The following is a 27,317-nucleotide window of genomic DNA, read 5'->3' as shown; positions in this document are numbered from 1 at the left end:
TTCTCATGATATTTCACAAAATGTGTAAAATAGTCCAGCACAGCACTTTTCCAAAGAGATAACGAAAAGCACCGATTTTTATAAATAAGGCGTGCATGAAGTTGTTGATTAAAGATTTTCATGGCTAACTTTAATACTGAACTTTAAGACATAGAGGAAAAAGATCAAGGACAATTCTGTAGAGCTCCAAGTGAAGGTAAACTCACCTTTCACCCACCTGAAGATGGTATTTTGATAGCGAAACAAGTGTCGTGGTATAAAATCTCATTTTGTGAAAATCGTATAAGTTCACAGTTTTTCTGAAAATTGGAAAGTCAGTACAGATGTAGGAAAACTACCTAAAACAATTTTGAAGAAAAAAAAAACGAAAGTGCTGGGCTAACTATGTTTTAATTTCGGGATTCCCCAGGAAATCGGACGAACTCTCGTGAAAATATTTTCGACACAAGTAAGCACTAGTTTTTCCTTGCCACTCATTTTCGAAAAGAAAAAACCAAAGTGCTGGATTAACTTTTTCTTCATTTTGGATTTTCCTGGAAAAAAAGGTGAAAATTTATCTCAGTACACGTGTAGCACAATCCATTTCAACCGTTAAAACCCAAATTTTCGAAAAGTGCCGGGCTGAACCATTTTATACATATCGTGAAATATCTTGAAAACGTAATGAAATAATGAAAAAATTTCAGCTGCACAAAGCAGCACGAACCTATCAACAAATAAATTCCAGTGCTGGATCAACTTGGCACACGGATATTCAAAGTGAGTCGGCTGAATTCTTATTTTGCTAGGAGTAACACTGTCAGCGGAACCAAATGCAGATTAGCCTCCTCTGATATATGTTATGCTTAGGCGAAACACCCGTAGCAGTATAGCGCCTTGGTCGCTAGATATAATGCTGGATTTTCACTTGATTGAACTGATCTTCATCTGAATGTCGGGTCTAGGAGTTCGTTTTTTTTTTTTAATTTCTGCTAATCATATTTCTCGGAAACTGACGTGGTCCCACGTCACGTCAAAATAATCTGTAGGACCTTTAGTCTCACTTACATCCTCTGACACGTCGTCCTTGCTTGAAATATTATTATTTGGGAATAACTTTGAACTTTCAGTTCAAACTGAAGTAATTGCCAATTTCACCAAGGATATAAACCGGGATTAGAAGCAAGTGGCGTTAATGACAGAAACTCGCTAATTTATGTCGATGACGCATTTGGGTTATCTATGGACGCATTTTAATTTCAATTAAAATGGAGCGTCTCTGTTTTTTCTTTTCCTTTACCCTCCTTACTTCACTTCATAGACGAAGCAGATGTCAATGTTAAAAAAAGTTTGTTTGAATGAAAATCTGAGTTACGTCAAGCGAAGTTATCATCATTTGGTGAAATTGGCCCTAACTGGTTACCGAAAATATTTGCTTATTCACATTGTAATTGTATAACTTATCCAAAATGGAATATCAGTGAGATAAGTTTCAAAGCTATAATGCTTCTATTCAACAATTCCCAGTAGCCAAATCTGTGATTTTTTTAGTTGATATCTTGAGTGTAATTGCTTTGAGCGTAACATTTTTTCGAATGGTATGAACGAATTCTCTGAATACTGTAATTTTCATATTCTAGGAATTTCATTTGAAAAGTTTTCATTAGATTGTTGGTCAATACATATAAAGTACACGCCATTCCTCTAGTAGCCTTCTTCTGTTTTTCTCAGGACACAAGAAAAAAATTACAAAATGAAATTTTCTTACAGCTTTGGATGGTGGGGAGCTCAAAGAGAACTTGGAAGACAATAAAAGTTCCAAAGTATTCAAAAACAAACTAATATTGAAAGAAATGGAATTGAAATTAGTGGCAGAGATTAAAGAGAGAGCAGATCAAAAAAATAAAAATCCTTACGAGTCTCCACTTTTGGAACCTGTTTTGGCTGTGAGTAGCATAAGTCATGATCCTGTAGCTCAACTAGTCTCTGAGCTCTCGCAAACTTTCAATTTAGATAAGAGAGAGGTTAAAACTGAAAAAGACGGAGAGAATTGTAAAAAGAGTGCGTCCAACAACGGATCTCCAACAACGACATCGAAATCAACAGAAAACAATGGTAATTTCGTGCCACAGCTCAAAAAAATCGATTGTACAAAGAAAGCCAATACCAAAGAAATTAGCGAATCTATTAGTGATTCATCTGTTATCATAGACTTCAAGTCAAGACTGAGAAAAGTGGAACCGGATAAGAAAGAGGGACAAATTGAGAAAACAGACAATGAAAATGAAACGGAAGCTCTACCCAATAAGAGAGAAAGTACTGCTAGTTCGGACAGTGGGAATCAGAAAATCGATGAAGAAGATAAGAGGAAGAGTACTGGGAGTATAAGTAGTTTGAAGAAACTGTGGGAATCAAAGGAACCCACGGAGATTGGAAATGTGCAGTTGAGCCCTAAATTATCTGTGAAAAATAAAAACGATGAGATTATTGATGAGAATTCGCCGGTGGACACATCGGACGAGTCGATGAAAACGGAAAAACAAAAGGGTGAAAAACGATTGTGGCCCCCGGGGAACAATGACGAGAAGCCAACAATTCCTGCCAAACCTCCAGTCAAAGCCATCAAGCCGGTTCTGAATCGTACGAGTGGACCAGCAATATATGCAACTCCAATTTCGACCAACTCTCCGAATTCTAATAATGGTAAACCCCCAATATCGGCGAAGCCGCAGAACCTGGAGAACAAGAGTCCGGATAAGGAACCCCCATCTGATAAATCGAGCAAAGAAACAATTTTGGAAATTTCCCAAGCGCTTGAGTCGAACCTGAACAATATACGAACAAACACGTCAGTTTCATCCGCAACGTGGTTGCAGCTCTCCGACAAAATTGGGCTTTTGCATGGCTCCTGTATGGATTATGCAGATAATGTTGGTCCGGCCCATACCAAATTTCAGTTTCGCGAACTTTTGACCAGGCTGGAAACGCAGGCAAGGCAAATCCGTTCGGCAGGGTCCAGAAATTCGACTGAAAATACTCGATATATTAATGAAGTGAATAACACCATAAAAGACGTTGTGAATGTGGTTTTTCGATAGACTTTTCGACTATTTATATATCTCATTCAAAAAAGTATTTATTTCAAACCTTTAGGACCACTATATTTTATTTCACTTCCCTTCCTCTTTAGGTAAGTGATGCAATTCTATATAAATGTATGGAAGTAGATGGGAAACTTCTAGTTGGGGTGAAAGTGAGTAGAGAATTTTTTTGTATGAATTTCATCTTCAGAATGATGTCGAATGTTCCGATGCATTTACTGTACGTATAAATCTTTTATTGACTGAAACGAAAAATTAGGAATTAGAATTTTCTATGCAAAAGCGTAAACAGAAAAGCTTCAGTTCTAATCGCTTGAGAATATATGAAAAAAATTAATTTGGATTTAAGGATCCAAATATATTTATCCATAATATTGGCACATTAATATCATTTTCTCTGTGTAATATATTGATTCCAAGAAATTACACATAACAATTGTATTAGGAAGTGAAATAGATTCATGGTATATGAAATATGCCTATGTTTATATGAAACCTACCTAATATTCTCAGTGAGGTTTCGGCTCCGCGTATACCGAACAGTACTGAATTGTGCTAGTTTTGTAACATTGAAATTTTTTATTTTGTCCACACGGTTCTCAAGATATTCCGCAAAAAGTATGAAACGGCCCCAGCACTTTTTGAAAATTTCAGTTTAAACGGCTGAAATAGATGTGCTATGCGGGTACTGAGTTGAATTTTTCGAAAGTCTCTAACTTCCAGAAAGTCGAAAATGAAGAAAAAAGTTAACCCATCACTCTTGTTTTTTCTTCCCGAAAATGATTGAAAAAATTCGTGCCACATTTGTACTGACTTGCGTCGTGAATATATTTTCATGAATTTCCCGGAAAATCGCGATTTCTAAATAATGTTTGAGCAGCCTTTTCGAATTTTCCTATTGAAAACACATGCATATAATTGTGCCAACTGTGCTTATTTTCACAATAAACAAGCTTATTTTCCGACTAATAATAATTTGTCTTGATTTGTTCAGATTTTCAGGAAATATTTCAAAATTTTCTCCAAATGGTGTAAATTATAAACATTAGTATTTTGTTTCAAATTTATTATACATTATAGAACAGACTTGAGATTCTGAAAATATTGCAACATGGATTAAACTAATGGAGAGGTTATTATCGTTTTTGACTCAATAAATTATCGCAGGTCGAAAGTAAGACAACATTGTACCAGTTGAACTCAAAACTTCATTTTCAGCGGAAAATCCACTAAAAATTTACTGTATAAATAGTCGATTCAATTCATCAGTGGAATAACAAAAATTGTTGAGTTGATATTCTGATAGATTCTTCCAAATGCATAAATTTGGCAATACTGTTACTGAAACACGCTTAGGACGGTTTAGAAATGGGACGATCATGTTCAGAGGATTGCGTTCCTCAACGTACTGAATCTCAAATTGAAAGCTTAACAAACACAACTAAATTAAAAATTAAAAAGATCTGGCGAATTTATGTGAAAATATTTACGTCACAACTCATGTATATAACATCATATATTTTAGCCGTTAAGCCAAATTTTCGAAAATTGCTGGTCTAACCCATTTTATACATTTTGTGATAATATATCTTGAAAATCTTGGGAAATAAATCAAAAATTTCAAAGTCACAAAGCTGCACAATTTAGTACTGAGCTAACTCCACACATATTGGGACGTGCTCATATAAAAATGTTTTCTGTACAGCAAACGTAACGAGTAGGCCGATCACGCACAAAAGGAAGATTAGATGGCCTGATAGTACAAAAGTAATTTCCATTTGCAGCAATTTTTAAGAACAAAAATTATTGATTTTCATCATAATCAAAAATATAATATTTTGAACATGAAATAATTTCGGAAAACACAAAATCTTGTTGAGTATTTCCGAGCAGTTTTTTACTTCTTTTAATTAATTGTTATAATAATTAAAATAATATCAGTTCAAGCAGCTACAGGATTTTCATTAGTAGAAATTCATGACAAAAACTGTATACATATCAAACTATATTTCTAAGCAATCTACAAACAGCAAAACAGAGTATAGTTGGGAGAGCGGGGGAAACAATAATTTCAGGAATTTTTCCGATAATACAGAAAGATCTATCCACAGGGTTGTTAAAAAAATTCGAGGCTCACTACCTCTGATTTATATTATCTTTTTTTTTTTCAATTTTTCATGAACCTTCTGCGTTCAAAACTATTTCAATGTTCTACATTAAAGATTACATACTGCATAAAGAGCAAACATGTAAAATTGCATTCAAAAACAAAAATTGTTTGAAATTTCTGAACGAATTTTCACCTTTTTTGTCGATGCTACTGGAAATTTATTTTGTACTATAGTGTTGATTTAGGTGAATAATTATATTCGATCACTTCGATTTGCGATGGAACTTATTTTTTTTTTATTTCAGGGTTGTCTTCTGTGAAGCTTTAAATGAAAAATTCTGTATAATACAACTATTACTCGATTATCGGGAAGTGATTCAAAATCATTGAAAATATTGATTACATTCATACATAAAAAATTCCTCATGGTTTCACACTACCTAAGATTTCAGTGCTCTGCTGTTAAAAAATATAAAACTTATTTATCAGACTGCAAAATTATATTGAACTTATTAATTTTACTGTATAAAACCGATAATTCATTGTTGATGGATATTTCCACAGAACATTCGAAATTCTTGTTATTTTTTAACAAGTGGAGTATCAGGAGTAGTGCCTGCATTTTTTTTTATGAAAATATGTTTGGTTCTTCCATGTATTATTTATTACTCCTTTAGAGATGGATAAGAAAATCTCCACTTTATGTTTTTTGTAAATATTACGAGGTTGCCATATAGAGTAATGGAGAAATGAAAAATATCATTCTGCTAAGTAATTGATCACAATTCCAAAAATCGAAAATCAATTATATTCATGAGTTCATTTTACGTCTGGGAAATTACAATTGTTTGAAAATTTTCACGAGCAATTTTTTTATCCATATCAAAAAATGAATATTACAATTTTTCATGTGGTTCATATTGAATTGCATGAATAATTGAATAGGTAAATAACAAATTATGCTTTGATTATTCACTGAACTGTGATACCCATATTTAATTTTAAGCATTTACATGCTCAATAATTGATGATTACTCTTGAAATAATGAGTATAAGTAATTTTTCCCTAATTTGTTTTATTACTATGTGTATATGTTTTGTTATAGACTATCTTATTTTATCAGTTGTTGCAAGCACTAAATCTTCAATCGATCATCATTAGGTCAAGTACGGACTGAATTTCATAGACTCGTTCCAACGAATAATTCCTCTTTATTTTAAATTATGGTACACAGTAATCTCAATACTTAGTAAGTTTGCATATTATGCTAGTCTTATTTTTGTAATAATATATTGTTTATATCTAGTAGGTGTCCAGTATGAATAAAAAATTTCAAAGATAGTCCGCATTTTATTTTGACCCGAATATATTTTATTTCGTCGAACTCAACAAAAAATTATATTTTACGTACTAATTTCATGACGAAAATTCTACTATTTTTTTGGCAAGTATCCCGTCCACTGTCGTCACTATAATTCGGGGCAGTACGGTCGAGGCGAACAGCGAGGGCCGAAGGCCCGAGCCACGTCTGGGGCGAATCAGCCCCATTTTTGACATTTCTCCAATTCATTGTAATTGTAACATGTGGGAAGAAGCAAAAGTGTCAACTGTGTGATGCAGCGCAAGTCCACCTATTATATGTGGGGATCGGTGATCAAAGAAAATTCGAACCGGAATTTTAAGACTGCAAGATCCAAGAACTATTTTAATCTGAGCAAGAAACAGTTACACCTCCTCACCTGCCTCTTATACACATTGTCGCCTCGGAAAGCATATGATGAAAACGGGGTTATTAGAAACTAACGAGTGTAGACTGTGTGGGGAAGAGGAGCAAACCCTGGTTACTTGGTTACAGATTGCCTCGCCAGTGAAAGCCTGATAAGGAATGTCTTGGACGAGAAAATTATCGAAGGCCTCCTTGGAGCCCTCTTAGATACTGAAGTTAATAAAAACCTTTGTGTGCCCCACGGTAACGAACCATCAGCTGATATTGACAAATCGTTAGAGTACCCTATAGAGTTAACCTAACCTAACTCTATAATCTTTGATGATAATAACCAGAATATTAATTCTCTATAAGCAATATCCTAGTCTACAGATTTTTGCAATTTCACAGATATTGATCTCATCAAAGGATGATGATAATATATTCTAATATTCGACTGCGACATATACACATTCTATCTACCCTCATTTTGTAATGAAATGACCCTCCATAGTCGAGAGATTCGCCGACGCCTAGCAGGACCAAATATTTTCCTACCTTTCTTATCTGACATAAAAAGTTCCTGACATTGTCAGTTGTTTCTTACCTCTCGAGACATCCACTGTTAGGGCGATCACATGTTTTGATGTCACATTGAATATCTGTTTGCTAACTCACAGAGACATGAAATTGTTTTTCTTATGATCTGCTATTAACTAAATGAATCGGATAAATACGTGCTAATAAACTCAACTGCTCGAAAATGATTTATTTGTTTGAAATTAAAAATAACAATCTTTGAATTATGTGGTAGTTTTTATGATTTCTTTTTTATCTTCTGACTTGTTCAATAATTTTGACTGTTCCAGGGCATGATTAGGAGCTGCTTCAGTAGTTGAAGATGTTTCTCTCACGTGCCTTATATTCTGAGGATGTTGACCAGGTGGATAAGAATTGGGATTACTCGGTCCTCCTAAAATGGTTGGCCTGCTATTAGGTGGGTAGCTGTTTGGGTTTTGTGGTCCTCCCAATTGGGCAGAAGCATCTCGTTTTTGTTTTGGGTGCTGGTTGGGTGGGTATGATTCAGGATGTTCGGGACCGCCTAGTTTGATGTCGCCACTTGGTGTTTCTCTCTTTTGTTTCGGTTGTTTACCAGGTGGATAAGAATTGGGATTACTGGGTCCTCCCAAAATAGTTGGCCTGCTATTAGGTGGGTAGCTGTTTGGGTTTTGTGGACCTCCCAATTGGGCAGAAGCATCTCGTTTTTGTTTTGGGTGCTGGTTGGGAGGGTATGATTCAGGATGTGCGGGACCGCCTAGTTTGATGTCGCCACTTGGTGTTTCTCTCTTTTGTTTCGGTTGTTTACCAGGTGGATAAGAATTGGGATTACTGGGTCCTCCCAAAATAGTTGGTCTGCTATTAGGTGGGTAGCTGTTTGGGTTTTGTGGTCCTCCCAATTGGGCAGAAGCATCTCGTTTTTGTTTTGGGTGCTGGTTGGGTGGGTATGATTCAGGGTGTTCGGGACCGCCTAGCTTGATGTCGTCATTTGATGTTTCTCTCTTTTGTTTTGGTTGTTTTCCGGGTGGATAAGAGCTAGGATTTTCAGGTCCACCAAGTAAGATTTTGCCATTTGATGTTTGTCTCTTCTGTTTTGGGTGTTGGTTTGGTGGGTATGATTGAGGGTTTTCAGGACCGCCTAGCTTGATGTCGTCATTTGGTGTTTCTCTCTTTTGTTTTGATTGCTTTCCAGGTGGGGAAGATCCAGGTTTTGCAGACCCGCCAAGTGAAATTTGGGTATTTGGCGTGAGTTTGATGTCGCCATTTGGTGTTTCTCTCTTCGGTTTTGGGTGTTGGTTTGGTGGGTACGATTCAGGGTGATCTGGACCGCCTAGTTTGATATCATCATTTGTTGTTTCCCTCTTTTGTTTTGGTTGTTTACCAGGTGGATAAGAATTGGGATTTCCAGGTCCACCTAGCAGTATACCGCCATTAGGAGTTTCCCTTTTCTGTTTCGGATGTTGACCAGGTGGATATGAGTTGGGATTTCCAGGTCCACCTAGTAGTATACCGCCATTAGGAGTTTCCCTTTTCTGTTTCGGATGTTGACCAGGTGGATATGAGTTGGGATTTTCAGGTCCACCTAACTTGTGATCATCTTGTTTACGCTGTAATGGATATGTCGTTTTAAATTTTGCATAAATTCTTACAGGCAATAAGCTTACCTCATTGATAGCTGCACATGAGCACAAAGCTACTAGGAGTGTAGTCACTAGTATTATATTCGTTATCTGAGGAAAAATTAGAAAAGTTAGGTTTTTTCGTAACTGGAAAAATATTATTATTGGCTGGATGTCAATTCCTTACTGAATTGAATCCATGGAGAGAAATAATTTTTCAGGAGTGTTAACGAATTATCAGTTTATCGTAAATTAATCATCCTTGTTTGTTTTGGTAGGTATATGAGAAGGTGATATATTCAGAATTGATATAATTCACCTGCAAACAATATACAGGTTGTACAATTGCAGTGAATTCATAGATTTTGAAATTCCTTCAAATTATTCAATTTTAAACCCTTGAGTAAAAAGCAGCACAGAATAACACAATGCATACTGCGATGTTACAATAATTAAAAAAGATTCTGTATGATTTTTTCAATGTATTTAAACTAAGACTGAGCCTATATGATGAGGAAATCTGAAGAGTTTTGGTCGAAACGGATCGAAAGGTGTACCTAGTGAAGAATACCAAAAGTACAACACGAAGACTAAACAAAAATCGTCCATAAGTTATATCGATACAGTGTATGAATGGATGTTAAATATCCAAAAAATTTATGGGAGTAATTTTGACGTTAACAAAATTTCAATGAAAAGAATTTCATAAACGAGAAATTATCGTATTTTGAATTCATAATGAGTTCACTCTCTAAATGAAAAGTTATCTTTACTTACCAGTCCCATGTTCATTTTGCAAAACCGAAACTTATTCTGAGATCCGAAACCAAATTTCCCTATTTATATATAAAAACGAGAATCAATTAACGTTTGTGATGTGCTCAAATGTCTTAGGTAAATAAGGAATTCCAATAATCGTTGTAGAAGGTCGCAGTATTAACTCTCACAATATTTATTTCGGGCGTACCTATACTGAATAATACTCTTGAATTGAATAGATGATGAGTAATTCGTAAAATCGATCGCTTTTTTCTTCATTTATCTGCTCCGAATAGGGACCCCACGATTTATTGCAGATAAGATATCCAGTTGTCCCAATATTTTAACTCTCCAACCTTTCAGGTCAAATGCAAGTTGTGGACGTGGTGCAATGATTGTTTACTAAATTCTTGAATTTAAATGTGTGGGTACCTACCTAAAAATTTTTTGTTCGAAAATCTGTTTTGTCTTCGACAAATTCATACACAAATTAGACGACTCTTTGTAAGTCTTTCCCAATTAATAAGAGCTATATATCAAAGCAAACTCGTATTCTTTTGTATTCATTGTTTAATATAATCATCGTCTAATAGGCCATCGCGGTGGAACACCCTGTATCAAAATTAATACCTATTTCTCCTGGTCACGCCACATAATAATTTGAAAGAGACTTACCCAATTTCATTAATCCTTTTCTAAGTTAAATTAAAAATTAAAAAAATTGCTCAAAAAATTTAAAAATTTCGGTAAAAACAATTACTTTAACTTCGCAGTGATACGATTCTAATTGGATTCTCATCCATCTCAACTTTCAATCAACTATTGAAATTTTCTAGAAGTTTATTGTGTGTTTTGTCTGCAAACATCTAAAGTAGAAGGAATATACAAATTCAAAAGAAAGAAGAACTGGATATTGTTAGGTTTGGTTGAAAAAGCCTTTGAGTCATTTCATTGAAAGAAGTTTTTTCTTACCTAACAAACTTTCTTTATGTATAGCTATAGCGAATATCCCATTTTGGTTTAATTAGAAACTGATAATAAATATTTCAACAGTAGATTCTGAGGTCAAAAGAAACACATTTTTCAGAATCGGCTCGGTTTAAATGAAACAGGCTGTTTGAAAAACATAAATATTGTTATTTTCAGCTTATCTCACAAAAGGTTTCATCGAATGAAATGGATTTCGAAATATAGTTTTTCTGTTTTTCATTTATTCAATGAATCTTTTTCAAACACAAGATATCACCCACGTCTTCCAGTTTTCTCATTATGACCATTTCGTACCATAAAAATACCAAAAATTCAAAAACTAATCCAACTCATCTTGAAACTAAGTTGGACGCCGTCTGATGAATATTTGAACATTTTGTAAAATAAAAGTATTCTTCATATTTTTTCGCATAATGCGCAGTTTTCGAGTTAGTTGATGTTCAAAAATGAAAAATATCTGTGAAATTCGAAAAATTGGTTACTTTGGCCGAATGAAATTCTTTTTAAAAGAGTCACAGATTTAGTTAGTTTTTCCAGGTTTGGTACAGCTTATTATGAAAACTCAAAATGGCTTTATCTTTTTATCGCTTCCAAATCGGAAAATATATGGTATAGGAAAAAAGTGTTTTTTTTTTTACCTCAAGAATCTACTGTTAAAATATTTGTACCAGTCAAAGATTCTGTTGGGATTCACTTAATAAAACAGTAATCGAAGTTTACTTTCACAACTGAAACTATTTTATTTTATCAACAATTTTTCACATATAGGATGTCTAATTTCACAACTCAACTAAAAATAAAGTATGTTAATGGAATGGAAATCTGTGAACTGTCGAACACCAACAGATTCACCCTGTATATACGAGATATATTTGATATTTGTATTTGAGATCCTATACACAAAAAACATTGTAGTTTCTCATTCGTTGATTATACATTCAAAGCAATGAAAATGATGGGTTCGTTCGTATACAGCTGTAGTGTTCGTCTTTATGATATTGTTTTCTCGCTGAATCGATAGAGCTATACAAAATATGAGCATTTTGGATAGCTCAGATGAAAATGGCTATTTTCGGACTTGTACCGTTCTTCTCTGTCAATTGGACAATAGAAACCCTTCGTTTCGATCCTAGAGCATTTTTACTTTGTTTCATTTCAAGATAAAAGGCGGTAAACGATCGCGTTGGTCGGTCGCATCGCGTCTTGATCGCGCGATGAAAAATGGGTGTCTTAATTCGGAAAGCTTATTCGAGCAAATAGGATAGATGTGGTCGGTCCGATCAACTCACTATGTAGAATGTAAAGAGTCTTTCCAGAAATAGATGTTATAACCCAAGGGCTTCGCTTATAGCCAGTTATACAAATCTTGGTTGATATCTGCACCAGAACGTAATTTCAAAATTTATTAGAAAACCTAGAACGAATTGTGTAATCTGTTTATAATAATCCACATAATAACAGATCGCTTTGACATTGACAATGAATAGAGGTATACATAAACGAGGCGTAAAACGTAAAGAATCAGTTGCATATTTGTCATAAAAGCATTTATTGTTATCGCCATGTTTTATGTGAATATTTCATTCCAGTTACATTACATAACCCAAATAATTCTATGATATATTTCAAAATTATTGGATCTGTTTATACTCTATCTTATATTATTACTCTTATTACAAAGATAATGTGTTCCAATAAACCATTTTATACAAGATAGATTCGTCCATTGATGTCATTGAGTGTTGTGGATGAGATTATCTAATAATACGGTATTTTTTTCAATACTGATATTTCGTTGTGAAAAACGCACATAGTTATGACGCGTTTTTCTTCAGAAGTTTAATCAGCTAAAGTGACCGAAGAACACTATCTCTCGAGTCACCTTTTCAAAAAACAACAAATGAATATTCGTTTATCTGTTGATCTGTTTGAGAGCTATTATACCTATTCCACATACATACAGATGGGTATATCTAAACGTTTAACACACGCTTTTAGGACATTTGTAAGGGCAACTGAAATGTTGAACACATAAAAAGAAGGTGTCTTTTATATGCACGAATTTGAATATTAGAACAAATCACAGGGGGTGTCCCAAAAGTGAAGCAATTTTAGAAAATGTAAAAATATTTCGAAAATGGTTAAACTCCGAGTGCCACAAAATTTCTTTGATAAGGAACAACATCATTCTATTACTTATAGGTATCCAATTTAACTGAATTTTCAGCATATATATACCTACTTCTTCTGCATTGTCGTATTCCTCATTCTTCAATATATGTATGAATTTTCGTGGGAGTTTAATAAATTTGGAAATATGACGTGAAATCATTCTTTTAAGTGACGTTTCGCAACTTTATTGTTGCTTCTTTTTATCTCTACACTTCAAAGAACCACATAGATATAATATACAATAATAATAATAATTGAGAATACAACATTGAACGAAGAGTTAGAGGGGATCGTATTACTAGAAAATGAAAAGTGAAGAGAAACGCTCAGGTCATTGTTGATTTATTTCTTGGAGGTTCCATGCAGCAATGTGCAAGTTCTAATGAACTTGCACATTGCTCCAGGTAATCCTGGATGGGAACTTCAATTGGGTGCTTCACCATTTTTTTATAATCGTTCTATCATTGGATGAACGGTAGGTAAATGTAATGCAATTTAGGAGGAAGCAGATAATTTCATAAAGATCCGTGTATGAGTGTTATGTCCATTAAACGTCTCCACTGTTTCTCATGATAATTATTATAATCAACTTCTGAATCGACTACAATTCTAAACTTACCCACCGAATTCATCATCTAGAAATATTATCGTGAGAAATAAACCAAATGGTTTATTTCTCACGATAGACACTAACAGGTCCTCCTCGGAAACCCTGTCCATTTTGCCCAAAATCCTATTATTTTCATAATTAAACTTTATGCAGGGTGAGTCTTCTACACGTACAAATATTTTACCAGTAGATTCTTGAGGTGAAATAAACCCTCTTTTCTGTACCATTTAATACTAATCGGCTCGATTTGAAAGATGAATGTTATTTTTAGTTCTATATATCCCACAAATGGTGGGATACAGCAATGAATGAATGAATGAATGTTATATAGTGAGATGAATTTCGGAATATAGTTTTTCATTTATTTGATGATTTGATTAATCTTTTCCAAACACAATATGTATACCTATATCTCCCACACGTCTTTCAGTTTTCCCATATTATATATGACAATTACGTACCATTAAAATACCAAAAATTCAACTCTTGAAACTAAGTTGGACGCTATCAAATGATTATTTGAACGTTTCGTAAAATAAAAGTGTTCTTCATGTTTCCTCGTAAAATGCGCCGTTTTCGGGTAATCTGATGTTAAAAATGAAAAATATTAGTGATATTCGAAAAATTGGGTACTTTGGCTAAATGCAACTCTGTTCAAAAGATCCACAGATGAGTAGTATCACAGATTCAGCTAGTTATTCTGAAGGTAATTTTGTCTTTGCTGGGGTGGCTCTTTTTATCAGGGCTGAATCTGAAAAAGATGGTATTGGAAAAAAGTGTTTCTTTCAACCTTAAGAATCTACTGTTAAAATATTTTTACGAGTCAAAGACTCACCCTGTATTTCTCGGAGGTGGAGAAAATATTACTTCAATGAAGAAGTGAATTATTTCTAATATAGGTATCACTCAAATAGAGATCCATCTGAACGTAATAGACATTTCTACGTCCTTGGTACATAAATAACTATTTCAATGGGATAATACGGATAAGGAAAAGAGTTTCTTATGAAGCAAATTTTATGTGTGGCTTAGTGGCTTTTTCTGCAACAAGATTTTTCTTGTTGCGTTTTTGCTCCCATAGAATATCTGCTCAATTTCATTCGAGAAAAAAATCTTCAGGGAGATGTATACAGTGTGTAAAAGCCAAATAAAATAAATTCATTATCTTGGTTACTGAACATTTTCATGAAAAATACCGGAACACGACAAATTCAAATTGTCATTCTTTTTGGTAACCTCCTTCGAAAGGCAGAGGTACAACCTCGAGTTTTTTGAATAGGAAGTATGTGCTAGTGATACATCGTTAGAAAGGTCGCTTCATTCTCTATTCAGAAATATTATCATTTTCATGTTCATTGCAAAAATCAAAATAGAAAAAAATAAAATCAAGTGACTACCGAAATTTGTGTTCGACGTGTTTCAGTATATTTCATGAATATTTACAGTAACCGAGATAACGAATTTATTCCATTTGGCTTTTCCACACGATATTATAAAGCAGATATGCCGCTGAAAAAAAATGTACGAGTATATAAAAAAACCACAATTTTCTTTGTCAAAGAATCACCCCTCGAATTCTGTTGCATCTATTCATTGATTCCATGGAATCTTTATGAGTTGGTATTTTTGTGCAAAATTTCATCGAATAATCTGCTATACTTATTTTTCCAGCCTTGTCCTTGGTCGGCTTTTTCAAATCAATTTTTTAAATTGCTTCTCGTGCTCAATTCCAAAGATTCATTATTAGCGATAATGCACCAAAAGTAGGACAGATCTAGATCGGAGAGGTTATCAGTAAGGGAGAATCATATAATTATTATACATAACTAAAATTAATTTGTTTTGTTGACTGATTGCATTTTTCTTGAATAATTTTTCATGAGGATTGTAATAAATGAATTTATAACAGCCAATAATCAAATTTTCCAATGTTTTTTGGAATGTCAGAGAGGACTGCAAAACTTCATGTCCATTTCGATATAGAGGTAGGTATACAGTGAGTTTCAAAAGTTTCGCTGCATATGAAAAATTATTTTATTTTCTATTTGTCAGAAAAGTTTATTTCCTACAAAAATTGTTGCATTGCAAAAAACTTGTCATTCACATTCAAATTGTCAAGAGTGTGAACTTCAAACTGTGTAGAGGGAGAAGGAAAAATAACAGGAATTTTAATCCAATAAAACAGAGAGTACACTCTTTAAAGAGTGTACTTTCGCTGTAATAAGGAGAATTCTCCTTACTCACATTATCAATAGTGTTCACTTCATCATTCATATACTTGTGTTTGTCAAATGAATTTATCCTTGAAATCTTTTATTGGGGTTGTTACATCCCTCAGAGAGGGCTTTTTGTTAAACAGTTTTTCTTTACATAATTTCCGAAACAACTAGTCTAATGAATTCAAATTCTGCACATGATTTCATTTGAACCTCTATTTCTCGAATGCCTATAACTCCGAACCCCCTATAACTCGAATTTTTCAGCGTTCCCTTTACATTCTCAATATTTTCCTTCATTTCGACCTCTACACTATAACTCGAATTTCTATAACTCGAGCACTTCTTCAACTCGAACCCAACGCAGCGTCCCAGGAGTAAGGAGTAAAGAGTAAGGAGTAAAGTTATGATCTAGCCGGCCAAAAATGAATTTCCAAAAATGCATCATAAATGGGAAAATTGCACCGAATGGTCAATTAGAATAGTGGGTGATTAGAATCAATGGCGTTAATCGTTTCCCTGATCATCAATTAGCGAAAAAATTTGTTTGAACTTGTCGGTTTCATTACATTAGTTTTTTAACGCATCAAAAATATCTCTTTGAATGCATATTTCAGTGCTTCCTGTGTTACCTTTCAAACTTTTATAAGACCAAATCATTATGGATTATGAGAGACCAGGTATGTATCTATGTAATAGCGTTATATTATTCATTAAAATAGAGGATGCAGCAATAAGAAAAATTAATATATGGTTCTCTTTATTTTACGCTTCTTGTTATTGTGAATTTCAACACTCGATGAGACATTTGTTATACTTCCTGATGACTCCCGATAACTTTTTTACATGATTGGTGTTTCAGGTTATGTAGTAAATAAATTTTCAAGCAATAGCCGCCAACAACCGCCACCACTTTGGAAAATATTGATTTTTCTTCTTCAGGTAATCTAAATGAGGAATCAATAAATTTCAAAATGAGGTCGGAAAATGGATTCTATATATATCATTGAACTTTAGTTCAATGATATCATTGAACTTTATTTCAATGATATATATGGAGCTATTTTCATTAGTCATAGACAAAATGTCATTTTAGGACCATCTGGAGTGACCATATGGTAATGAAACAAAACCTCTTCAACCTTAGGGATAGCCAGCAGTTGACCAGTTTCGACAAGAATTTGGAATTTTTGGAAAATTGTCTAGTAAATCGAGATAATTATTCCGAAGAGTAGCAGAAGAATATTAAACATTATGTAAAACATTTCAGGCTTTATCGAATATATTTTGCTCGAAAATTTTCAAGAGAATATTGTAACATAGATATCTTGAATAGATTTCTTCTTACTTCTAATCCGCTTCTTTCTGGCATGAGGCCAATACCGACGAAAAAAAGCAAGCCATTTTTGAACGAGACACTAACACTACTCCTCTCTGTGAAATCATCCAATCAAACTCCTCAGAGTCTTCTCTTTTCGGACAGTGATGCAAGTTGTGAATAATCAGACGACTAAGAGGAAATAAATCAATTTCATATCAGGTGATTGATTGAGTTTGCCATTTTCTTATTGTGAATCGTAAATAAATTATTTTCAAGGTGAATTATTGTAGGTATCTATTATCCCACCCAAAATATAGAAAATAATGTCAATATGATTGGTGTTAAAAATCTATCAAAGTTTAGGAAAATAATTTGTTTAACTCCTTAGCGAGGCGAAACCCTTCCATAACGATAAGATTGTTTATTATTCGCAAGATTGATACCAGAGGTCCTATAGATTTTTTGTGATATTTTTTTCGTAATCAACAATCTTGAACCAACAGAAAATGGTTTTGAAATATTTTAGGCCGACTAGACTTCTCATTTACCCCTCTGTGCGTCCGGCCAAACTAAAAAGTCGACCTTTCAAAAATAATTAAAGCAGAGTTCTGAGTTTTGATTTCTAGCCACAAGGTGGTAGTGATTCTATGCGAGTGTTCCTGCCTTTTTGGGGGATTTACCGAAAGAAGTGTGGAACAACGCTGATGAAGATCACTCTGAAAAGTTTTTTCAGTACAATGGCATCAACCCCTAAGTTTATTTATTGGTTTTTATTCATATAATCAATAGTAGATTCAACCCAATCTACTATTCAAAACTGCTTCAGAAAAGTTTATTCGAGTGAAATATCTCTATCAGAATTATGAGAATAATGATAAATAAATATCAAGTTGCCTTAAATCTCCATTTGTTAGGTAGGAAGTTGAATGCAGATGTTGAAAAATGTTAGAAGACAGTTCTGAATATAAATAAGGCAATAGTGCAGGGGCTGTAAGATATAAGCCTTGTTACAGTTGTGACGCTGATGTTTCAATAGAAATTGAAACAACCCAGCTTGCATTTAATTTAGAGAACTGCTTCATTATCTGATATTCAAATATGTATGTATTATGGTACCTATATACTCTATAAATATAACAATAGGAAATAGAAAAAACCGATTATCGTTTGGCCCCCTCCGAGAGTTGTAACAACGTAGCACCATCCATAAAAGCGGTTTTGGATAAAAGTTCGAATGTTATATATAATCCCTAGAAATATTGTTCGACTTTTCCGATCTACCTTGTAGAGTCTGGTCGAAAATTTTCACTAGTGCAAGACTTTTTGAAACTCATTTACTCATTGCATATACGTAGAGAGCAAGGAGTGGAAAATCTTATTAAATTTTGTGTAGAACATACACACGTTGATGGTTTCATTTATAACAAGATGAACTGTTCTTGGTTTTTTTGCAAGCAGCTCCCCTGAAAGACATGAAATAATAATATTTATTAATCAGAATCCATTATTCAACTATACTTGTAAATTATTCAAATACCTACCGACTGTAATTACGAAATTATATAACAGGTGACTAATTCTATCTTTCGGACATATTACAAAGAGAATTATTAACAAGGTGTTTATTCACGAATCAAGACCAGTCTTGCATTTGTCTACTTTGTTTTCGCAATTTCAGGAAGGTCATAAGCTGTTGAGAATAGAAGATATTCCTGGAAGTTGATATTGTTGGTAGTCAGGTGGTTCTATTTACTCTTCATATTTAATGGATGTGAATAAATTAGCATGATATCCATTGAGAATGGATAAACCACATGTCAGATTTAAATTTCCACGGTCTTAAGAAAGTCTACAAAAGCTCATCTACCTCATATGCAGTGAGTCTCAAAAAGTTTGCACCATAAAACCAGTGGATAAATATTCATATATTAATAAGGATAAATTCAGATGCATACCACCTGACAATATGAATATTAACAAGTGTTATGATCTGAATTGAACTAGCCAATTTGCCATCGTAAAGGCCCCAAATGGAGTACACGCTCCACCGAAGAAAAGCAGATGTTGACCATGGTTTTGGCCTCATTTGGCCTCATCAGAGCAACATAGCATTTTTCCACGGTGGAGAACGTTTGGAATTGATGAAAATTGTGAAAAAATGCTATGTTGCTCTGATGAGGCCAAATGAGGCCGAAACCATGGTCAGCATCTGCTTTTCTTCGGTGGAGCGTAGTCCATTTGGGGTCTTGACGATGGCAAATTGGCTAGTTCAATTCAGATCATAACACTTGTTGATATTCATATCGTCGGGTGGTATGCATCTGAATTTATCCTTATTATTGTATTCATTGCCTTAAGGCGTGATCATTCTTTATTATTCATATATTATTCATTCATATATTAGATTATATTCAAGTACCTACTTATTTTACATCAGAATATCGTTATTATGTAGTTGAAAGGAGGAGACACCTACATAAGTTCTAAGTATATATGATGGGATATGAGCAGGTTTTACCACTTAGTATTAAACTTCAATTTGCAAAGGTATTTCCAAAGTTCCTCTTTGGTATCAATTTTCATGAAGTGTTTCACGAGTGGTTGGCCATAGACTAACGGTGAAGGCTTTTTTTGTACCCTATGGGCTGAATTTTCGATCTATGGGCTCGTTTACTTCCTATATGCCTTTGAGATGGCACGTGAAATTCCAAGATTATCAAAACAGTAACCAGAATTTCGATTATATCTTTGAAGAAACAAACGGACGAAATCATAAAAAATATGTCTTATGCATTTTTTGGAAATACGGTCCTGTTTTCAATTATTATTTGCAATGACACCTGCTGAGATCTTCGCAGCATTCTTTAAAATCACTTTTTTTTTGAAAATTCTAGCTATACCTACCAAATATCTCTGACGTTCCTTTTCACTCATGTTAGATTTTACGTTTACCGCATAACTGTGAAGCTCAAAAATCCTTGGTCTTTACATAACTGGCGCAAGGTATTTTTCCAATATCTTCTTATTGTACAGGGTGTGAATATAAAGGAGCGAAAATTTTCAGATTATTTGTCTGTGAATTTATCAATAGGTAGTAGGGACCTAACAAAGATTCATTAGGTTTTTATATTGGGTCGATTATATATCCCAGGACGTCTTTTTCTCGATACCTACATGCTGGTGTCATGGAAATACGGCTATTTTATGAAATTCCTTTTTTCTAGTGAAATTCGCCTCCTTTTGTAAAACAGTGGCATTTTAAGTGCAACAAAATATTTACTACCCCGCATAAAAAACTATGTAAGGCCCTCTACTATTAACACTTTCTTCTCTAAAAAATGGAAATTTTGTCTGTCACTCACATTCAGTACAACAAGAACATGGATTTGAAAAAAATATAACCAGCACCAGTGGCATATAGACAAAGTAGAGGGTAGTAGATAATGCTTTTGCATCTCGGGGTGAATATCTAACAATAACTTTGTATATAATTTGAGTATACCTAATAGAGCACTGAGAATACACCCTCCATACTTTGGTCATTTTGTAAGGACAATGCTTTAGTCATTTAATAAGGACTATGGAGGGTCCACATACAATTAGGTACAGTGAATTTAGATATCATATATGGATGGTATAGACCATATTAGTGAGGTTAGGCGGGAAATTTGAATCGCGATCCATCCGTGGATCTGGTCCCTGAATTCCCTATGCATTTCTTATGGGACTAAAAATGCCGCGTACTTCTCGCCTGTTTTTGGATATTTTAGCGAATTTCTTAAGATTTATTTCTGTTGGAATGTGTTCTATGATCCTTTCTTAACAAGTTGAATACAAAATTTCCTAATAAAATGGTATATTTTTTTAATAATGGATCAATATAAAATTGGTCAGCAAGATCCATGGAAGTTTGTCGTAGCTTCATTTCGTTTCTAACCTCTGAAGCTGACATCATTCTAACGCGCAAGCGTAGCATGTCATTTTCTTTGTTACGGTTCATGATTGACGTATAGCAAAAATGATCTACGACATACGGATATATTCCGTATAATAATGTGTTCAATTTTGATTTTAGGACATATAAAAGTATATTGTGATGTAAAATGTACTTGGAAACAACCTCTAATAATTGCGGCACCCAATTTTGCATGTCTTTATATTAACATTTACTTCTAGCTAGCGATATTCCATCTTAAAGTCGATTCCTATGTAAAAAAATTTGAATATGGATCTCCCGCCAACTGAGTGATTCTAACCTCACTAATATGGTCTATATAAAGTCACTGTACCACGGGCGGCAATATGCGCATCTTCTTGAAGGTAGCTGACATACTTTATATCCTCTTCTTAATATTCAAGGCTGCTGTAACTCACTTAGTTTTGAGTAAAAAACATAGATGGCCGAGAATTGATTGAAAAGTGTCTCAGACTTGTATCAACACGTGTGCTTTTGACAGAACTTTAGTAAACAATGTTAGTTTTGCTGCAGAAAAGGTCATATTTTAAACTTACCTTTCCCATGGATCTCGCTAAGGTATCACTTGATGAGGATGCGAAGTTCCTATATCGCTATAGATAGCATTTTTCTCAAAAGCCTCAGAGATTATTGCCATGTCCTTCTATTTGAAACCCCCTAGAGGAGAAGTGAATCTTCATAATCTTGTGGAATGTGTACAGCAGAGAATTCAGTGTTACAGCAATTTGGGTAATGCAAGTGATATAAAGAATGTGAATAAATTTGAGTATCTTTTTGAGGATTGTATCCTTGATCGTACCAGTCATTTTATATTTCGGTTGGGTGTTTTGATAGGATATGTCCCTAGGAAATTATTCCTAGATAATGAATTACAGATACTCAACATGAGATTGGATAATTATGATAAAAATGACATGGAGCTATTTTTAAAAAAGATTGTGAGACAACTGAAGGACTGCATACGATTGAATATAGAAAGGCATCTATCAGATTTTTATTGGACCTTATACAATATAACAACGAAAATTATTGAAAAGGAATATTTTTCACATATTTATGAGAAACATAGCAAATGGGATGAAAATTTTGTTTGTAGTAATGGGACATTGTATGTAGAGCTCCACTTCGTAATTGATTAAAGAATGTTAATAATTCCATATTGCAGGATCGCTATCCCTTTCTGGTATTGTAATGAGCATGTTGCTTCAAGAAATGTCGATCTAAAAAATGGGAGTGCTCTATTTGATTGTTCTAAATGGAGGATTATAATATCAACTTTATTTACTTCCTATTTAAAGATTGTACTCAATGAAATGCAATATAGTAATAACGTTTCCAATGCATTAGCTGATGATCGCATTTCTGGTTGTCTTCAATTATTGAAGAACCAGTATTCAAAAAATGACAGTCAAGCTGATCGTAAAATTCCCTTGAAGAATCTCGAAGAGGAGTCCATATATTTTCCCTTGTGTATGAAAAATTTGTTTCACACGTTAAGAAAAAATCATCGTTTGGGCCATAATGAACGGTAGGTATGGAAACCTCTACAAATAAAAGAAGAGCATTATCGATGTAATTTCTAGATTTGATCTGAGCCTATTTCTTAAAGGAATTGGGTTATCTTTGAATGATTCCCTCAAATTTTGGCAAGGAGAATATAGTCAACAACATTCCTCATGTTCAAAATGTTCTCATACTTGGCAAAACAATGAAACAAAATATGTTTATAGCATAAGACATCTATATGGACTTGAAGGATCCAGAAAAAATTATTGTATTAGATCTTGTAATCATTTTCAGGTGAGAACATTTTCGCAATTTTTGAATCGTTTTGAGAAGGAGATACTTTCACTGAAAACTTGAATTAAAAAACATTCGTTGATTTCATTATCTGCGGATGTTATGCATCTGAATTAATTTGTTTATTAAAAAACAAGATTTTTAATATCTTCCTATATGTTTAGAAGTGATAAAATTGCAGCTCTTTCTATTTGCATTTTTGTTAAGATAAGGAAATTCAAACTAATATCTTCTACATTTATAGAAAATGAATTTAAATCTATAGGAGATGTAAACATATATCACTCTGCACCAGATCGTATTAATTAATCTGAACTAAGCAGCAAATGAAGTCTGGGTCATCTAAAAAATTGCTTGTTTGACTAACTAGTTATTAAGTCGACATTGTACTATGATGATATTGCATTCACCACCTGAGATGCAAAGCCTTATTTTTCGCCTATATATGCCATTGCTACAGTGAAATTTTTTTCAATCTCTTCTTGTTGTACAGGGTGTGAATATAAGGCAGCCAAAATTTTGGGAATAGGGTCATACAGAGTTTTTTTTATGCTGGGTGGATTGTTGGGTCGACACCTCGAGACATCTTCGTCACTGTTCGGATATAATACGTTGCTATGGAAATATCGCCATTTTTTTAAACTTTTTTTATTGAAATTCTAGCTATAACTTCGACATTTCATCGCCAATGTTGGAGTTTTCGCCAGAGGTGTGAAGCACCATCCTAAATCTTCAGATAAATGAAATGGCGCAGAGTTTTTTTCTAGCTCCTTCTGTTGTGCAGGTTGTGAACATATAGAAGTGAAAAATTTCAGTTTTTCGTCCAGGAATTTGGAAATATTGGGGGGGGGGGCTTATAAAGTTTTTCTTTATGTAATGTGGATTGTAATATGTCATTACCCCGGTACGTTTTCGTAATTTTCTCAATATATTGGGTTGCTACTGAAATACTGATATTTAATAAAATTTTGTTTTTTTTTGAGGAGTTCTCCTTTTTTCATATAACAATAGCTTATATTGTTTAAACTGCATATCTTAAAATTAAATTGATCAAATGTATTGACGTGTATGGGACATAATATATGATTGAAAAAATTGAACTCAATTTCAAGTAACATTTTCCACAGTTCTTTTAGTTTTGAAAGAGTGCGGATTTTGTATTTGTGGGCGATAATGCATTGCCTCATCGAGCATAATTATTGCACAAGTATCGTCTAAAGCAAAATCGTAGTGAATTCCTCCTAGATCCCCATACATCAACTATTGGATAAAGTTAGATTTCATAGAAATGGAGAGAAAATACTATTTTCACTGAACTCCAGTTTAAACGTCCATGAAATTCATTCCATTTTTGTAGTTTCTTTCAGAGTACAACGAACAAAACGATAGGTATTCTTCAAAAAAAAAAACGAATTTTATGAAAAGAATGAAATTTCATAAAAAAGCGTTATTTTCACAGCAACCCAATGTATCGATAAAATGACAAAAACGTCTCGAGGTAATGACCTAACAATCCTCCCTCAACATGCGACATATTTCCATAGCAACCCATTGTATCGGAAAAGTGGCAAAGACTTCCCGAAGTATTGACCTAAGAATCCACCCAGCATCAAAAAGACATCTTACTATTCCCAAATTCTTCATCGACAAGAATGCCTTACATTTACACCCTTCACAACAAAAAAAAAAAAAAAAAGAAAAAAATTACCAGTGGCATATAAACGAAGGATAAGGCTTTGCATCTCTGGGTCAAAATCCAAAATCAAACATCATCAAAGAAATGTCGAGTTTCTAACTCGTCAAACTTGGGCAATTTTTCAGCTGTCCCACTTCATTTGCTGCTTAGTTTATTTGAGTCTGAATTTTGAAATCATTTGGTAAGCCCGTTTGCAACAGCCGAGAATTCTCTGGAGAATTATCTACAAAATTCTCGCAAGAAAACGACAGAGATTATTTTGTATGCAACTGAACAGAGAATTCTACCGAAAGTGCGTATGCAACGGTAAATAATTCAATCTCGAGTAAATTTTCTAAGAGAATTCTCGGCTGTTGCAAACGGGCTGTAGTTTGGAATTCTTTGCACTTCTCACAGATAACCTATCTTCTTGCTTTTTCATTCATTCATTCCTTATTCTCTATCTATATGACCTGGATACTTGACCATTTGGTCAGGCTCAAGTGGATTGATGGAAGAATCTAAGGGATTTCTGCAGTTATTTCCACCTCTATATTCCCATCAGATGGCACTCTTTTCATCTCAACAATCACTATGTTCATGTTCTTTTACAATTTTCACTCAGCAGACGGCTAAAGGGAGCTCCAAAATGGGACGACAGGAAAAAGAATCATCTCAGCGCGGCGACCATTTTGGAACTCCTTGCTTTTTGATTTTCATAAAGCCAGATGACTGTACAGTCCCTGGCCATATTATTAGACGCATTGATTCGATGCAAAATCTCAATTAAACACGCTTTGAAATTTTTTATTAGGTTATTGGTTTTTGAATATTGAATTATTAAATTGAATGTATATGTTACATATACTTCATGTGTAAATGGTTTTCACATATAATATATCATATTCAATAAAAAATATTGATTTATCGATGATTAAACATGAAATTCTAATATTTTGCTGAGCCACCCTGTGTAGCTAAGAGAGCTTCATACTACCAATGCAGAATTGTTCGGTTTGCTGCATTCGAGGATGATGATTTCATATGTGGATTATCGAAATAACGTCCGAACCTGTAGAATGCAAGACGTCCACTGGAAGACATAGTACTGATTCATACTTCAGTACTAATACTTCAACATAAAAAATAAATGCCAAATAGAACAATTTAATGAGAGTCGTAGATAATAAAACTGACATTCTGTGGAAATGAAATTCAAATATTCTGCTTTTTCCTCGGGCAATACCAGTTAATATAAAAAAAATCCTCAGTGCGTCTAATAAACTGGCCAGGGACTGTATACTACCGAACTAAGGTAATGAAGAGTTCAGTGCATGAAGCATTTACTTAACGTCTTGTTAAATAATTTATCGTCGGTATATAGTATATACAGAAACAGAGACAGAGTTTGTCTCTGGTATATATTATATGTATGTATAATTTCGAAAGCACCGATTGGGAGAGGTCGGTGGGGTACATCAGTTTATTTAGGGGATTGGGAAATCGCTTGTTTACCAAAAAAATAATCCCGAGTATTGCTAATTACGCAATGAACCGTATTTTTCTAGAGTTCTGGGCTGGGAATCAATTCTGAAGGCGGTTGCCCGTTCGTCCACTATGACGATGATAATCTGAGGTCAGTATTGAAGAAGAATTTACCAGGTATGGATGACGACGTAGAAATTATAATATTCGAGAGGAAGGAGAATGCTACTGTCGCATGTAAGCTTTATGGCGAATGTATATTGAAAAAATTGAAATACAATTTGTCACTGGAAAATAAGGATGTCGAAAATCCTCTGCAATTCTTCAGTCTTTTGAAAGGAAGAAAACCCAACATGACATAAGTCATAATTATAATGAACAGAATGACATTGAATTGTTAATTTATCGTTATTACTATATTTTATGTTCAATATAATTTATAGGGAATTGGAGTACCTAATATACCTACCTCTTTTAATAAAATGTTTTTCATTAATAGGAATCACCTAATACAATTAGGATTGAATTTTGTGAATTGAACAGTCCTGTAGACGATAGATCAGTAAAATTCTTGTACATATATTCTAACAGTAGGTTTCCCTTGCTTATCGAAAGAAAAATTTAATTCCAACTTCTTTCATAGTCGGCTCGGTTAAAATGTAAACTTTTTCAAAGTAAATTTGTTCTACTCTCGTGGGTTTCAACCTACTTTCTCGCACTCTTTTTGGAAAAGTGTCACTTTCCACCAGGAGATTAGTTTCATCCATGAGGCAGTTGAATACAATTTCTTCAACTTCTACACCAGGATCTGCTGTTTCAGCTGCTGCTGCTTCACATTCGACTAGAGTTTTCTATTTTGTATTCGTAAGAGTAAGTATGACATGAACGAAGAAAGCGGAATATTCTCTGGTCCAAATCTTGCACAAAGCAGTTACAGCGAATATGCATAATATCCCTTATCAGAGTAAATTCTCGTTTTGTTGTAACATTATTAGTTTCTTCAAAATTCGAAGTGTCTGAATCAATACTTAGCCTCAACTTTTATTCTGACACCCATGTATCTGTTTTTATGTTTTTTTATATCCATAATTCCGTCAATTTGTTTCAATACAATCTTGTAAATTTTTGTAGTTTTTAAGGATTCAATTATAATCTAATGCGTTAGTCCAAGAGCTGGCGACAAAAATCGGCGAGTGTTTTATAATGGCTCATAATTGAATATGAGTTGGTTTTGAGGGTG

At 33.9% G+C, this 27,317-nt stretch overlaps 3 protein-coding genes across 11 annotated transcripts in view; 2 read left to right on the top strand and 1 right to left on the bottom strand.

Moving 5' to 3' along the window:
- Positions 1-6,532, top strand: part of LOC123323017 (tyrosine-protein kinase Abl) — a 49,823-nt gene extending 43,291 nt beyond the window's left edge. For 4 of the 7 annotated variants that reach the window (XM_044911196.1, XM_044911193.1, XM_044911194.1 and 1 more), the window contains exon 11: positions 1,750-6,532. In XM_044911196.1, coding sequence (XP_044767131.1) covers positions 1,750-3,077 — 1,328 coding nt within the window. In that variant the 3' untranslated portion in view covers positions 3,078-6,532. The remainder of the gene's footprint in view (positions 1-1,749) is intronic. The other 3 variants (XR_006539241.1, XR_006539240.1, XM_044911197.1) reach the window with 3 other exon arrangements.
- A 1,115-nt stretch (positions 6,533-7,647) lies between these two features.
- LOC123322585 (basic proline-rich protein-like) lies at positions 7,648-10,037 on the bottom strand. 3 transcript variants are annotated; one of them, XM_044910530.1, is made up of 5 exons: positions 9,851-10,036; positions 9,119-9,184; positions 9,037-9,061; positions 8,711-8,952; positions 7,648-8,602 (listed from the first exon to the last, which is right to left on the bottom strand). In XM_044910530.1, exons 1-5 carry the CDS (start codon positions 9,863-9,865, stop codon positions 7,700-7,702), a joined length of 1,251 nt encoding a protein of 416 aa, XP_044766465.1. In that variant the 5' UTR covers positions 9,866-10,036; the 3' UTR covers positions 7,648-7,699. The 3 variants fall into 3 exon arrangements, with proteins under 3 accessions (XP_044766465.1, XP_044766464.1, XP_044766466.1); XM_044910529.1 differs by having other exon boundaries at positions 8,711-9,061; positions 9,851-10,037; XM_044910531.1 differs by having other exon boundaries at positions 7,648-8,453; positions 8,814-9,061.
- Positions 10,038-18,967: 8,930 nt separating this feature from the next.
- Positions 18,968-26,560, top strand: LOC123322586 (probable DNA primase large subunit). Its single transcript, XM_044910532.1, has 5 exons — positions 18,968-19,018; positions 21,993-22,225; positions 22,283-22,645; positions 22,701-22,917; positions 26,161-26,560. The coding sequence occupies exons 2-5, from the start codon at positions 22,002-22,004 to the stop codon at positions 26,437-26,439; spliced, it is 1,083 nt and encodes a 360-aa protein (XP_044766467.1). The 5' UTR covers positions 18,968-19,018; positions 21,993-22,001; the 3' UTR covers positions 26,440-26,560.
- Positions 26,561-27,317: the final 757 nt, after the last annotated feature.

Source organism: Coccinella septempunctata, chromosome 1, assembly GCF_907165205.1.
Source record: "Coccinella septempunctata chromosome 1, icCocSept1.1, whole genome shotgun sequence".
Lineage (NCBI taxonomy): Eukaryota > Metazoa > Arthropoda > Insecta > Coleoptera > Coccinellidae > Coccinella > Coccinella septempunctata.
Note: the sequence above shows the minus strand (reverse complement) of the source record. Positions and strands in the feature narration are given on the sequence as shown.